General features: G+C 34.9%; 1 protein-coding gene across 4 annotated transcripts in view; it reads left to right on the top strand.

Moving 5' to 3' along the window:
- Positions 1-15,194, top strand: part of LOC105306548 (cGMP-inhibited 3',5'-cyclic phosphodiesterase A) — a 105,216-nt gene extending 90,022 nt beyond the window's left edge. Inside the window, exons 9-15 of one of the 4 annotated variants that reach the window (XM_023524092.1) lie at positions 1,886-1,999; positions 2,147-2,346; positions 3,962-4,165; positions 4,836-4,991; positions 6,696-6,951; positions 13,487-13,598; positions 14,474-14,609. In XM_023524092.1, coding sequence (XP_023379860.1) covers positions 1,886-1,999; positions 2,147-2,346; positions 3,962-4,165; positions 4,836-4,991; positions 6,696-6,951; positions 13,487-13,578 — 1,022 coding nt within the window. In that variant the 3' untranslated portion in view covers positions 13,579-13,598; positions 14,474-14,609. Of the gene's footprint in view, positions 1-1,885; positions 2,000-2,146; positions 2,347-3,961; positions 4,166-4,835; positions 4,992-6,695; positions 6,952-13,486; positions 13,600-14,473 lie in introns of those variants that run through there. The other 3 variants (XM_023524090.1, XM_023524091.1, XM_023524093.1) reach the window with 3 other exon arrangements.
- Positions 15,195-15,674: the final 480 nt, after the last annotated feature.

The following is a 15,674-nucleotide window of genomic DNA, read 5'->3' as shown; positions in this document are numbered from 1 at the left end:
GGGTAGCATGGCCATAGAATATAATTGTCTTGAATCACTTGAGATAGTCTATACACAGAGATATAGACTCCAGTTTTAATAAAATTATTATCTGAAGTACTAGGTAACATCAGTATTCACCTCTGGCAGTTTTAATAAAATTATTATCTGAAGTACTAGGTAACATCAGTATTCACCTCTTTGAGAGCCTAAAAAGGTCTATTTCTGAAAGCTTTTCTGAAGATGTCCTCTCAAGCCCTCACGCAGCCCCTCAACTGAATTCCTGGGGTGTTTACCTGTGATTTAGTTTCATGTTGTCACTTAAAGGTTGACTCCTAAGAGTTGCCAGAATTGTAGGAAACAAAAGGGAGGTAGGCACCATCTACCTACATCCCCTCTGTGCCTCCAACACCAGAGATATCATACTTTCTTCTTTCTTCCTTGACCAGAGAACAGGTGTTTCTGTCAAATTCCCATTAACATTCTCCTTGTTCTATTCTCCTCCTCTGTTCAGTGTTATTCAGAGATGTCATCTGTTACACAGTCATACACCACATAACATTTCGGCCAATGACTGCATACATGATGGTGGTGCATCATACAGCCTAGGGCATAGCAGGCCATACCACCTAGGTTTCTGTAAGTGCGCTTCGTGATGTTCGCACACAATGAAATTGCCTAACAATGCATTTCTCAGAATATATCCCCATCGTTAAGTGGCACATGATTGTATTGAGAAGGAAACTGTACAATAGGTGGTCAGTAGAAATAAAAATATGTAAAGTGCTCACATTTAGAATAAAGTATACCAATCATTGAAGTATTATGAAGGGACAGATAAACAAGAGAAAAACTTAGAACTACACCAGAAAAAGAAGGTGAGCCAAGAGCACACTGGGCCTTTGGTCACAGTTCAAGAAGCTAAACTGCATACGGAATATACCTCCCTCCCATGATAGTGACATTATAACTAGGGGTTTTGATATCCCCATCTTTTTTACTCTTCTAAATGGCCCAATTCCCTATGTTATTGTACAAAGAGGTATTTATTTTTCTTTTTAGGTATTTCTTAGAACTGTATTCCCAAATTAGAATTTCTAGATCAGAAAACATTATTGATTTTGGTTTTGAATTTTGCTTTGTAGATTTAATCTGCATGTAAAAATATATTATTCATTTTTATTATAGTGTTTTAAGTTCAATAAAGAATACTACTATCTTCTAATCACAGATTATATTTGGACACCATTTATTACAGATGAAATATTGAGGGATATAGACCAGGGGTCCCCAACCCCCGGCCATGGACCTATACTAGAACTGGGCCGCATAGCAGGTGAGCGGCAAGGAAAGCTTCATCTGTGCTTGAAGCCGCTCCCCAGCGCTAGCATCACCTCCTTAGCTCCACCTCAGATCATGAGGCATCTCATAGGAGCACTGGTCCCTGGTGCCTAAAAGGTTGGGGACCATTGGTACAGACCATTGGTCTGACTTAGTTGGTATGTCATGAGTCTTTCTTTTATTCTAGTCCTCTTCGTAGTCTTATACAGGAGCATGGAAATGAGTACATGAGTAAGCATTACAATTATTTCACATAATGAGTTTCCTATATGCCTGAGGTTTCTGGTAGACTCTAGATACAGATTTTTTCACTTCAGACATCTGCAAGCATAAAGAATATTGTGGGGTTTTTTTGTTTTATTTTGTTTTGTTTTTTTACCCCTGTTGCAATGGATATTGTGGAGTAATGGAAGAGTAATTAAAGACTATTTGTCCTAGAATGTTTGGCTAGCTTTCACTGGGGTATTAAAATGGTAGGACCAAATCGATTATCCAGTAGATGGCACTCTTAGTCCTTAGACCCCAAAGTTCACAAACTAATAACTGTTCTTTGCATTGGTTACAGATCATAACAGAATCCATGCCACTGATGTCTTACATGCTGTTTGGTATCTTACTACGCAACCTATTCCTGGCCTCTCAACTGTGATTAATGATCACGGGTCAGCAAGTGACTCAGGTATATGCTAAGTACATACATCTGTGCTCCTTTGTGAACTATGGGAACAAGAGTGTTTTGTTTTGTTTTTTTAAAGTAGGTCTAGATAAACGTTATTAATTTAATACTTTTTAAAAAAATTCTGTTACTTTTACCTTCTCTTTTCAGATTCTGACAGTGGATTTACACATGGACATATGGGATACGTATTCTCGAAAATGTATAATGTGCCAGATGATAAATACGGATGTCTGTCTGGAAATATCCCTGCCTTAGAGTTAATGGCACTGTATGTGGCTGCAGCCATGCATGACTATGATCACCCAGGAAGGACTAATGCATTCCTGGTTGCAACGAGTGCTCCTCAGGTAAATCCTTCGATTCCACTTAGGAGAAATAATTCAATGAGAGATTTCTCTGAAGAAAATTAATTTTGTAAATTGGACTTCGGCACTCAGTGAATCTGCACCAAACTGTATTTAGCCCTGGGATAAAATTCTTAGAGACCACGCTAACTTTGAAAATGTAGCAAGATTTATTCCAAGTTATTAATGGCAGATATGCGACTTTATTACCCATGGAGATCCCTTCTCAATGTTCTTCTAAGGAAGAAAAACTGCTCGAATTCGTGTTAATGAACTTCCTCAACAAAGAAAATCCAGCCTATACAAAATTCCCTGTCTGAAAGGATTAGAAAACCAAATCTTTCTTGGGCTTTTAAGAATATGTCTATTTGTATGTAAATCCCATTCTTTTAAAATATAGTCATTATAACAATTATGATTCTTATGGCGTTTATATTGGTTAGTAGGAATTAAAAATCAATTTATTTCATTTGTAGGAATATTTTTCCTGAACTCAGTATTCTAAAAACAGTAACTTTAAAGAAGTACATCTTAGCATATATTTAAAAATTTAAGTCAAAAATTAATTGCTAAGGATCTAGGTATCTTCATCTATACACTTAAACTCAGTAAGATACTTTCAATTTAATCAGCTGGACTCATGTTATTAAAGATCTCAAGATCCTAATTTTCTTTCTAGAGGATTTAGAGACCAATCTGGTCCTATGCTTTTTTTTTTTCTTGTTTGTTTTTTGTCTTTTATCTCATTCCCATTCATTTCTACATGCTCTATGAGTCTAGAATTTTTCTCTAATCTATATACACTAAAAATATTCTGATTTTTTTCTAACTACCTAATTTAACTTCTTTTAATGTGTCCTTCATATACCAGAATTATTTTTTCTGAAGATAATCATGCAAATCCTCTTGCCAGCTGCATATACTATTCCAATTTTTCTATACAGTCTGCATTTTTACTTACTTCAATATTAATTTTCTTGTTCTTAGTCTTTCCTTTGTGTCCTTATGCCTTTTTTTCTTCTATCACCCCGGTCTTCAAGCATTTTTTAGGCAAATTCCTCTTCTGCTGCTTCCCTCAGCATTATTAGAGAATGTCAAACAGGTAGATAATTACTATATACCTTCATTTACTAGATAAAAGGTAATATTATTTCCTATGGCTGATTGCGGGGTGAGAATGTATTAAATGATGGGTTTCTCAGGGATTCCATTTCTCTTTATTAGTGTATTTAAGAGGAGATCATTCTTTTTCTAGATTCAAGAAGTAGCTGAGTTACCTCTTAAGGATGTTAATATATTTGCATATTTTTTATGGTTAAATTCCTATGCCCCACAAAAAAAATTGATAAAATCTAACTGTAAGCCCCTCGGTTGTAAATGTTTGAAATAAAGTTTCAAGGATATGAACTTTATATTACAAAAATATGAAATTTAACTAAGAAAAATAATCAACAGTAAATGCGCAGCAATAAGTGATTCTTAATAACCACAGTCAAAAGATTATATTTCTGTGTTCCATGAAAAAAGATAGTTCCAAAAGCATTGCATATTCTCCTTTGTTTTTGTGATTTATTTTAACTTAAAAAATTGAACTCTTCACTCTTACTTTTTTGTGTAGGCGGTGCTTTATAATGATCGCTCGGTTTTGGAAAATCATCATGCAGCTGCTGCATGGAATCTTTTCATGTCCCGGCCAGAGTATAACTTCTTAGTTAACCTTGACCATGTGGAATTTAAGCATTTCCGTTTCCTTGTCATCGAAGCAATTTTGGCCACTGACTTGAAGAAACACTTTGACTTTGTAGCCAAATTTAATGCCAAGGTAACTAGATTTGTACCAGTCTTCGTTTTATGGCCACATTGAAAGATGTCATGGAACTAAAGTGTAGAACAAAATTCATAGCTATCACCTCTTATAGGTCAAATGTGAAAATGAAATATAATAAAATGTTTAACCAGAAGCAGATAAATAGATTTTGGTACTAATCTAAGAACTTGAGAAGTTGCAGTGTTACCTCTATAATATTATATTTTGTGATGTAGAGAAATAATAAAATTCTAACTATCATTGTGTTTTTGTTAGATTTAATTTATTCTCATCTCTGTGGTATACTAACAAAAATTACCTGGCAATAGAAAAGTCAAAACCTTGAAGCAAAATTTCATACATCAAACATATATGCTCAAATGTTAATTCAAGAAAATTTTATCATTTGTAGCTATGTTATTTTAATAGAAATTGATAACATATGCTAATTTTAAATAGTACTTATTTTCAATTCCATAATTAATAAACTACTTTTTTGATGAACTATTTTACTGTTAATTTATGCAAGCCAGCAACATTATTTTAAGTAACTGAGAAATTCCTCATTACTTGGTATTCTGATCTTCACATGGTAGAAAGACAATAAATATTCTATCATTTATTCTCCTTTTCAACTTTTGATTTCATTGAGGCAAAACACATTTTAACTTTTTCCCTCAAACAGGCGAATGATGATGTTGGAATAGATTGGACCAATGAAAATGATCGTCTACTGGTTTGTCAAATGTGTATAAAGTTGGCTGATATCAATGGGCCAGCTAAATGTAAAGAGCTCCATCTTCAGTGGACAGAGGGTATTGTCAATGAATTTTATGAACAGGTAAGTGATTTAATTGTTTATCTTCATCCATACTTAGGCTGCTTATAAATTCACCAGAGCTTCTAAGAGATGTGAAAGTGTGATCAATCGATTTCATATTCACCCTAACATCAGAAAATGCCCTGGCCAATTTTAATCAGAGGAGAAGAAAATGACAGAAAATTTGGATAAATTATAATTATAAAAATTCTCAGATAAGTAGTAGAGACATTAGGAATATCTGAAATATTGTTCTTTTACAAATTTACATAAGGGAAGCTAATTTAAATATATATATCTGAATAACAGCAGTGCATAAAATAGCTTTGAAAAATAGGCATTTTATCTGACATGATAATGCAAGGGTTAGCACACTACCAAAAGACTACCACCAAAATGTAAGCATGGGGGTATCTTCCCCATACTACCCTACACTGACCGGATTATACTTGAAACTGTGTTTAATATTGTGAACCATGCTCTCAAGAGGAATCTGGAGGTAGTGGAGCATGGGTAAAGGAGAGATCAGTGACATAACAGAACATGAAAGAAGTGAAGACATTTACCCCAGGGGGAATTAGAGGTGATACAATAACAATCTTTAGATACTTAAAGGTGACATACAAATTTAAGAGTAGATTTATCATGAAATTTTGATAATGATTAAAGAAGATAAATTATATAAAGTGCTTGACACAGGATTTGATTTATAAGAAATATTGTTTCTCTCTGCTTCCCTAAAAAAGGTATGAATATAACCATTTTATAGAAGTTATGGGAACATAGATTTCAACTCAATGTCAGAAAGAAATTTGTATTACTACAGGCATTCAGAAATAGGATGGGGTGCCTTAATAAGTAATAAATTGCCTGTCAATGGATGTATTTAAAAAGAGATTAGAAAGAACTTTTATGGGTATTATACTCAAGTTTCATAGAATAAAAGGTTTGTGCTTCTAGAAAACAATGTACTACCTTTCCTAGGAATGAGATTAACTCATGTCAATTCTGAAATATTGAAATACAGGAAAAATATAAAGAAGAAGGAAAATTTACTTATAATAACTCCACTATATAGGTATAACCATTGTTGATATATTGGTATATTTCTTCATTAATTTTGGTAAATAACTTCTGGTTAACAATCTGATTTTTTTCAGAAAGATTTGAAACAATTCAAAATGAAAACACTTGTAAAATGATCCTATTAAACTTGTAGATAAATAAGAATACAGAAACTGTACAATCACAGAAGATGTAATTCAACCAAAAACTAGGATGAGGTAGCAACTTTAATTGAATGATACAGTATTTTAAGATTTATGGTAACCACAGCCAAAAAGGAAAACATGATAGATTATGTATTTGCTTGGTAATTATTCCCAGCATTTGTTTTATGATGCATTTATACTCTTCTATAAGTACACTGACTAATGTGATAAGAAATATTATCTACCGAGATAAGAATATTATCTACTGAGGCGTTAAACCATTTCTTGTATTTCCCCTTGATAAAGCCAAAACCTCAAGATCATAAAAGTGGTAAATAGCAATCAAGCATTTCTATAGGAATCTTCGTAATTTGAATAGAATCTCTTAGCGGTAAAGAGGGAATTCACACATGAATATCTGGGTTCTTGCATATTTGCAAATTTTAGATGCCAAGTGAATGTTTACTTTACTAAATTTTCCTTGTTATTTACCTTTCTAAATTTCTGTTTCTAGGGTGATGAAGAGGCCAGCCTTGGATTACCAATAAGCCCCTTCATGGACCGTTCTGCTCCTCAGTTGGCCAATCTTCAGGAATCCTTTATCTCTCATATTGTGGGTCCTCTTTGCAACTCCTATGATTCAGCAGGTCTAATGCCAGGGAAATGGGTGGAAGACAGTGATGAGTCAGGAGATACTGATGATCCAGAAGAAGAAGAGGAAGAAGAAGCACCCAATGAAGAGGAAACCTGTGAAAATAATGGATCTCCAAGTAAGTTATAATCTAGTTCTAGATTCAGATGAATTTTATGCTTCTTGTGAATTATATACTTTGAGTCCAAATACCATCTGCTACGTTTGATTATGGATAGACCCCTTACACAATATCATAATAAGAGAGATTACAGACTATGAGATCTATAATAATGGTTATACAAAAAGATGTTCTTTGTCATGAAGTAAAAACAAAAAAATTAAATAGTTGAAGCTTAGTCTTCAGAGTATTTTGATTTAGAGATGTAAAGAATTATACCATGTAGACCAACTATAGGCTTTTGTCAGCTTGTTTAGGGGAAGACCATCTAAAGCAGTAAGAGGTAGTAATCAGTCATTTATTCAAGAACTATTTAATGAACATGTACTCTGTGCCAGGCATTCTTCCAGGTACTAAAGACAGAGCTATGACCAAATCAGACAAAAGAGTAAATAAATCCTTGCCCTTTTAGACTTATGTTTCAGTGGCATCAACAGACACTAAGTAACACAAATCAGTAAATCTAGTCTGTTAAGTACTGATAAGTACTAGAATCTAAAAAAAAAAAAAAAAGGATTTTGGAAATTAAAATTAAAGGAATAAAGTAGCCACAGAAGTAGCCACAGAAGGTCTAAATAAGAGAGTTTTTTTTGTTTGTTTGTTTGTTTTTAATTTTTAAAAGATCTGAAAGATATGGAAAGAGCATTCCAAGGAGAGGGAGAAGCAAGCCATGTGAAGGTCCTGAGGTAGGCTTGGCTGGTGTTCAAGGAGCATCAGGAGAGCTGAGGAGGTTGAAGCAGAGGAAAGGGCGTGGGAGAGTGGCAGGAGAGAGTGGGGGGCCAGATGATGTAGGGTTTTAAGATAAGGCTCTGTAGGTCACAGTATGGAGTTTCGCTTTTACTCTGAGTGGGATGAGAAGCCATCAGAAGTTTTGAACAGAAGAGTTTGAGATTCGACTTAAATTTTAACTGGATTGCTTCACTTGCTATATTGAGAATATTTTTGAGTTTGGGGTAGGAGAAAGAGTATAAGCAAGGGAATAAATTAAGAGGCTGTCGAAATTATCCAAATGAGAGATGACTGTGGCTTTGTACAGAGGTTGCGGCAATAGTGACAATGAGAAGTGGTTACGTCTGGTTATTGATTTGGAGTGCATAATGTAGCCAGTCTAATTCACTTAATTTTAATAAGGAGGCCTTAATAGCATTATTATTAAAACCTATAACCCTTACAGTGACATTGTGCAAATACAGTTTCTATGTTTATGAGAACATAGTTCATAGTTTCTACCTACCTTCATCAAGAACATACAAACTTAATATTTTTCAAAGCCCTTACCAAAAATATTCCCAAGGAAGACATTTTGATCATTTGTTTTTATTTTTTAGCAGTCAATAAAATGCATGACTTGGTTCAACTTGGCCGTCTAATAAGGGAGTATTCTAACATGGGCCTTCATCCATTTTTCTCTGATATAAGAACCCGGTTGTACGCTCACATAAGCAGAGATAAGAGGTCATGATTAACTATAGACTGATGAGACAGGGTTTTGCAAATTTGACTTTAGGTCAAATTTTTGCTTAAGTTCTATCCTATGTATTAACTTTTATTCAGAATGGAGAGGGGGTCAAAGTTGTTTTCCTCTGATATTCTATTAGCAAAGGAAGTATTTCTCTGATGCTTGTAAAAAGATTTCTACTAGAAATTTTGGGCTAATCTTGGGATGCAGAGGTAGGTACCAGGATTTGGGGATTTATGGGTTATTTTTTCATTTGTTCATCCAGTAAGCCTGTATTAGTTTTATTTTTTAAATTTATTTTCATCCAGAGAGTCAGGTAATTTGCTGTCTAATTAAGGGCAGGACAGTTTTTCTAGTGATTGATATAGAAGCATTGGCTTTGCCTCTGGAAAAACTTTGTTCCCATGGGCCCTAACTGATTGCTATTTGAACTCAAACACATTGCAAAAACACACACATAATCCAGGCATCAAGCACTGAAGAACCCAGGCCAGAAGATTTAATAAGCTCAAATCATCGATGTCGACTTTAACTCCAAACATGACAACCAAATATTCAATTCCTTCTGTTCTGTAAGGTCGGGTTGCCATACTGACTTCCAGATTCTGATGTGTCACTCTCCTGATCTTCCCATTTTTATCAAGCTTTGCTAAAGCAATAATGAGAACTCTATGGATCCTGTTTACTAAATTAGACTTCTGAAGATCAACTGGCCACCTTATATTAAAATTTAACGTATCCATCAACGAAGACTTGATACCTTTTAGCTTTTGAAAAATTATCTTTGAAGTATTTCTTTGTGGCCAAGAAAATGATAAATGTTGGAAAATATTAGTTTTCAGTAAAAATTGGCCACTTAGAGTAATAGAATTTTAGAAATGGGAAGGGAATTGGTGATCATCCAGTTCAGCTACCTCCCTTTACAAAAGACTAAATTGAGGCTCAGAAGCTTAAGTAACATCCCAAGGTATAGAAGGTTTCTGAAGAACCAGAAAGGAAACCCAGGTCTCCTCATTTTTAACTACGTTGCTATTTCACTTTTGTCATTTTAATTTCAGAATTCCCATTGACTGCGATGGTTAACTTGATTTAGCCTGAAACTTAGATTTCTGGAAAATTTAAATTAATATGCACTGATAATCTCAGCAATTTGAAAAACTTGGAGATCTCCCAGGAAACATAGAATAAAATGTTTCAATATGGTATCCTAGGGAAAGAAGGCTTTTTCTCTACCTCATAATTAAATCTGAAAGATTCCTACAGTGAATTAAGAGGTTTCTAATAAAGTACTAAGCTGCATTTAGAAGTTGAGCAATGAAAGACTCTTTGTTCTCATTTCAAAAGGTTCCAGTACTGAACAATTTGGCTCCCAATACAGGCATGTTTTAGACCACCTGCAGACTCTAATCTACGCAAATTTATTTGGTACAAACTTTCTTCTACGTCACCTCATTCTGTTTAATTCCAGAGAGGTTTATTGCTAGTGTTAAATGGCATTAATAAGAGAACAGCTGCTCTCATGGGAGCTGCCCTGAAAGGAAAAAGGAGAAAAATTGAGTTTTTGTTAGCTTCTTCCCTAAGAATGCACTGCCACAAATGTGTCTAACCTTCAGATGAAATAATCACCTTGAGCAAGTAGAATGTTTCCTATGACCTTGATTCAAGTCTGTCTTTCAGCCAATAGTCATCTGTAACTCTCTTGATTCAAAAGATGAAGTTAAAAAGTATATTAACCTTTTAAAATTTCTCAACAGAAACTAATTTGTACTTAGCTATATCAAAAACAAAGTAGAAATAGACAAGTAAATGGCTTTGGTAGAAGAGAACTTTAGAGATTTGCTTTTAAAAATCTAATGTATTAATATATTTTATTAATGTTGATAGAAAAATTCAAATTTCTTTAAATTTTAGTATATATATACACACATATATACATATGTATATATATATATATGCAATGGTTAAGCCCTTGTTAAGAAGCTTTCAAATGAAGAAATTGATGTCAAGCTCCAGGGCCTCATGCCCTGTGCCTATAGGCGTGCCTGTCACTTTGCCTGCTACCAACCCCTTCTTTACACAAGGTATTTAATTCTCATGATTTACATCTCAGCTCATGTGTCATGGCCTTTGAAAAAATCTTACCTCTCCCACACAGGTTGAATCTTTTGCACTGCCATGATTTGATATGTCAGAAAGAAATTGTACCACACACTTGCTAAAAATGGCAAGGAAGACTTTATTTAAGATTATTGCAATAGGGGAGGAAAATAAACTTACCTCTATCGAAACAAAGGCAGGAGCGTTTTTAAGCGCTGGGATGAACTACTGGAAAAAGTACTGGAGGACCTTAGAGAGGCATTGGTCAATGTGATCAGGCCATTTGTGTTTGCTAATTGGTGCTTATTTAAGTTAGGCTCCCAGGTCCTTGAGTTATAAAACTGACTAGCTGCTGGGACAAGATTTATACATTTTACAAACGGACAGAGAAAGAATTTGCAATTTCAAGTTTTATAAAGTAAATGCTCTAAAGAAAGGGAAGTCAAAAGTTTAGTCAGGCTTAGGGGAACATTAGGGCCATCTTGGTCACATGAGTATGTCGTAAAAAACACCATGTGTATTTCATGTTTTGCCTTCTTGGCTCTCTCTCCTACAGATTGTAAGCTCCTTTAAAGCATGCTCTGAGACAGATTGATCTTTGTTTCCATAGCATCCAAAACAACGGCCAACCATTTTGTAGATGATCAATATAAGTTTGATTAATGGGTTCATTTTGTGAATAAATAATGAATACAGTAAATATATTTTTAAATTCTTGCTTATGACTGCTTATTAAATTCCATTCCCTCTGGCATTTAATCAATTTAATAATTTTGTTATGTGTCTGTATGGCTTAAAAGTAATCCACGATAATTTAATTTCATGTTCTTTTTCTGAACTGTGTTTTAAAAATCGATCTTGTCCTATAAAGTGTAAGAAATTTCTGTGGGATATTATAATAAAACCATTGAAGCAATCACTAGCACTTCTACAAAAATTCCAAGAGATCTAGTTCCTTTGTCACATCTCATAGTAATTGGCACTTTTTTGTTGTTTATTTGCTATTGTTACTGTCTTCTTCTTCTTCTCCTCTTCCTTCTTCTTCTTTCTTTCACGTTATACATTGTAAATGATTACTGTTTCATTAAGTAAGCCCAACTATCCCTGCTGATCATCTGGTAACTTGTACTATTACTCTTTAATGTAGTCTCTATTAGATCAGAATTTCCTGTGGACCACTTTTCCATATCATCATTTTTATCACTTATGAACATTTCACCATTTACTTGGGACTATGGAACAGAAACTAGAAAGAACATAATTTATTTGAGTAAACCGTTACTGAATTCTTACTAAAGTCTGGGACTTTGTGGATATAGACACAAAAGGGAGGAAAAAAGCTTCTGTCCATAGGGAAGTTTACAGTTTAATGGGAGAATCTTTGCCTAATTTCTAAATTCTTTGCCTAAGTCTTTGCTTAAAAAAGAACGGACCTCTCTTCTAAGCTCGAGCACCAACTGCCCGCTTTACCTCTTCACTTGAAAGCCTCTTAGACACTTCATGTTCAGCATACCCCTCGGATCTGCTTTTCACCTAATATTCCCTTTCTCAGTTCATAGTACTACCATCTACTCAACTCTTCAGTCCAGATAGTGCAAAGTTGTCTCTGATTCCTCCCTCTTGTTCATTTCATACATCTAGTCAGTTGTCAAAATCTTGTTGATTAAATATAGCTCACATTTGTCACATTTGTCTGTGTATCTTCATCTTAGTCCAAGCCACTGCCATCATGCAGTATCCTCCCTGGTGAGTCCTTTCCCTTTCTGTGTGCTACCTTTCAAAGATTTCGTAAGACTCAATATAATTGTAGCTACTTGCTTATTCTCTATCTTCCCACTATAGTAAAAACTCTGTGATGACAACCATTATATCTTTCTGGTCTATCAGAGAATCACCAAATGCTAGCACACTTGATATATACTACGTACTTAATAAATAGACAAGAAATTAGGAGCCTAAATAGTGAATTATGATATCAGTACAAATTCTGTAAAACATTTTATGTTTCTTCTGTTGATGTTGATTTTTTTATTATTTTTTATTTTTTTATTTTTTTAAGTTTATTGGGATAACATTGGTTAATACAATTATATAATTTTCTGGTGTACATTATAATTTAACATCTATATATTCTATTGTGTGATTACCACCCAGAGTCCAGTTTCCTTCAGCTACCATATATTTGATCCCTTTTACCCACTTCATCCTCCCCAACACCCTTATATGTGACCCCCCTTACTCTGTCCTCCACTTCCCTCCTCCCCAACCCCCTACCCTCTGGTAACCACTAGTCCATTGTCCATGTCCCTGAGTCTTTATTTGTCCTGTTCATTTGTTGCTTTTATGTTTATATCCAACATATAAGTGATATCATGTGATTATCAACTTTTTCAGTCTGGCTTATTTCGCTTAGCATGATTATCTCGAGATCCATCCAGGTTGTCACAAATGGCAGTATTTCATCTTGAAGTTGACTTTATTACACTTTCTCAATCAACAGATGCCTTTCTATGAAAATTGTCTTTAGTACTTCTGTGTTGAAAACATTAAATTGTTTGATCACAAGAAAAGGTAATCTATTATTAACTGCATTTTTGCTGAGGCTTGTTCTGTAAAAAGTCTGTACATGTCTTTACAAAGCTTCGTGAAAGAGGCTATCATCTAGTAAAGGAGCTGGAATATATGAGAATAAAATGAATGCCTTAAAGGATGTACATTATTTAGGACACTGTTTTCATTATAAGTGACAAAACTCCAATCAAATGAATATATACAAAAGGGAAAATTATTTCTTCATATAAAAATGATGTTGGCTAGTATTAGAGCTTCTTACTCCTGTTCTTGTCTCTGACTCATCAGCCTGATAGCTTGGTCTTTCAACCTCGCTTTCTTCATAAAGCTGGCACTGTTGTCAGCTCTATGTTTACTTCATTCCAGATACATTTATTCTGTGCCACTGGGGAAAATATCAGGAAAGTACTCTGGATTGGCTTGAGTTGGGTTACATATGTACTCACCAGTCACTGTGACACGGCTGTATTGTCAGGAGGTGAGTAGGGAAGTAGAATTCGAAAGCCTTTTTTGGGACTACATAACTAAAAGAAGGAATAAGAGTCCCTCTTAAATGACTTTGGATATGCAATTATCAGAAAAAGAGATAATGATAATGAGAAACGGGGGAAGAAATGGGAAACAGCATCTACTTGAGAAGCATATATAGAGTGACAAAAGAGTTTAGAAGAGAAAGATTATTTCTTAGAAGAGGAATTCAGTGACATCTGACTAGATCTCAAAATAATAAGTGGACATTGAACTTTTAGTGACTGAGGAGCATTTCAAAAGGAGGAGTAGTACCAGCTTGGAAGTAGAAGAGTTCAGTGAATGTGCAGAAAAGAGAGCAGTGAACTATAGATAGATACTGGGCTGCAGATGGAGGAAGACAGCAAAAGTGTATTTGTGCCAGCTTGTGGGAGAACAAGCGTTCTTTGAGAGGAACTTGAAATTAATTTTTTAGTCCACATGAAGCAGAACAGTAACATTAAAGCCGTCTTTAAAGAAATCAATCTTGTAGATTCTTGAACTCATTGACAAAGTAACGGAGGACATAACAAGAATTTATTCCAATAATCTAGGTGAAAACTTTTCAGAGTCTGAAAGAGTGGGAATAATATCAAGATATAAACAGAACCTTGTATTGAACATTACCAGATATTACACACTGTTCACGGTTATGTCTCAATGTCATATTAATGGTCATTGCCATCTTATTCTTATTTCTCCATTCTTGAAAATGACGTTATTACAGTATACAAATCAAATACTATAGGTACTCATTTGGTACTTAACTCATATTAATAATGTGAAAAGAAATAACTGTTACGTATTCAGCATATAAATAAGTAGTCTAATTTGTTGTTTTCTCAGGAAAGAAAACTTTCAAAAGGAGGAAAATCTACTGCCAAATAACTCAGCACCTCCTGCAGAACCACAAGATGTGGAAGAAAGTCATCGAAGAGGAACAACGGTTGGCAGGCACTGAAAATCAGCCCCTGGACCAGTCTCCCCAGCAGCATTCCTCAGAACAGATCCAGGCCATCAGGGAAGAAGAAGAAGAAAAAGGGAAGCCAAGAGGAGAGGCAATCCCAACCCCAAAGCCAAACCAGTGACAATGGATAAAACGAGCTGTGTTCCAAACCGAGTGACTTGTCACAGACTCTTTTCAAGCCAGCACAACACTTAGACACAACACTGTAGAAATACAAGAAGATGGGCAAATGGCTACTGCATTTTGGGATTCTTCGCATTCTGTGTGTTTATTTTTACAGTGAAGTACATGGTTAAAAACTCTTGCTCAGAGAAGCTTTCACATTGCAACACCAGCTTCTAAAGATTTTTTTTTAAGGAAGAAATATATTTGTGTGTGTATATATATAAGCTCTCACGTAGATACATGTAAAATATATTCACACACGTGAACACACATAAACATACACACTGAAAGCCAGGATTACTGGCTCCACAATTTAGTAACATTCGTATTAAGATATATAGTGGTCACTGTGATATTATAAATCATAAAGGAAAAATAAAGGAAAATGAAGGAAATGGTGCCGCTTAGCAAGGGAACAGTGCAGCAAATGTAGGTTACAATTAAGAAGCTTTTGCTCTTAATTCCGAGGGATGAAAGTTCCAGAGAATTATTTGAATTCTTATCTCTCCTGCCAACATCTTGTATGTGTGTGTGTATGTCTGAGTCTGTGTCTGTGTGTGTGTGTATTAAGAGGGAGAGAGAAAGAGGATTGAAAGGGTTCTTGTGTGTATGTATTTTTCTGTGTATGTAGAGAGAGATTTTTGTGGTTAGTAGTTCATAGAATTCCAGCAGCAGATGACTCAGCAATTGTGAACAAACAGAAGGAAGTCCACTCTGCAGTGTCTTAGGCAGCCATTCCAAAAGCCTTCCTCCATTTAGCTTCAATAAAGATCTCTTTGCAGAAGGAGGGTAGTCATCGGCTGGGTGAGAGGGCCATGTGATTGGTACTACTGCTACAGACCACTAGGGGGCTCTCTATCACCAGCCTTAAATCTGGAAGACTGAGGCATTTTTCAATCTACTTGCCTAATGAAT

Source organism: Pteropus vampyrus, unplaced genomic scaffold, assembly GCF_000151845.1.
Source record: "Pteropus vampyrus isolate Shadow unplaced genomic scaffold, Pvam_2.0 Scaffold444, whole genome shotgun sequence".
Lineage (NCBI taxonomy): Eukaryota > Metazoa > Chordata > Mammalia > Chiroptera > Pteropodidae > Pteropus > Pteropus vampyrus.
The sequence above is the reverse complement of the archived record's forward strand: the minus strand, read 5'-3'. Positions and strand labels throughout refer to the sequence as shown.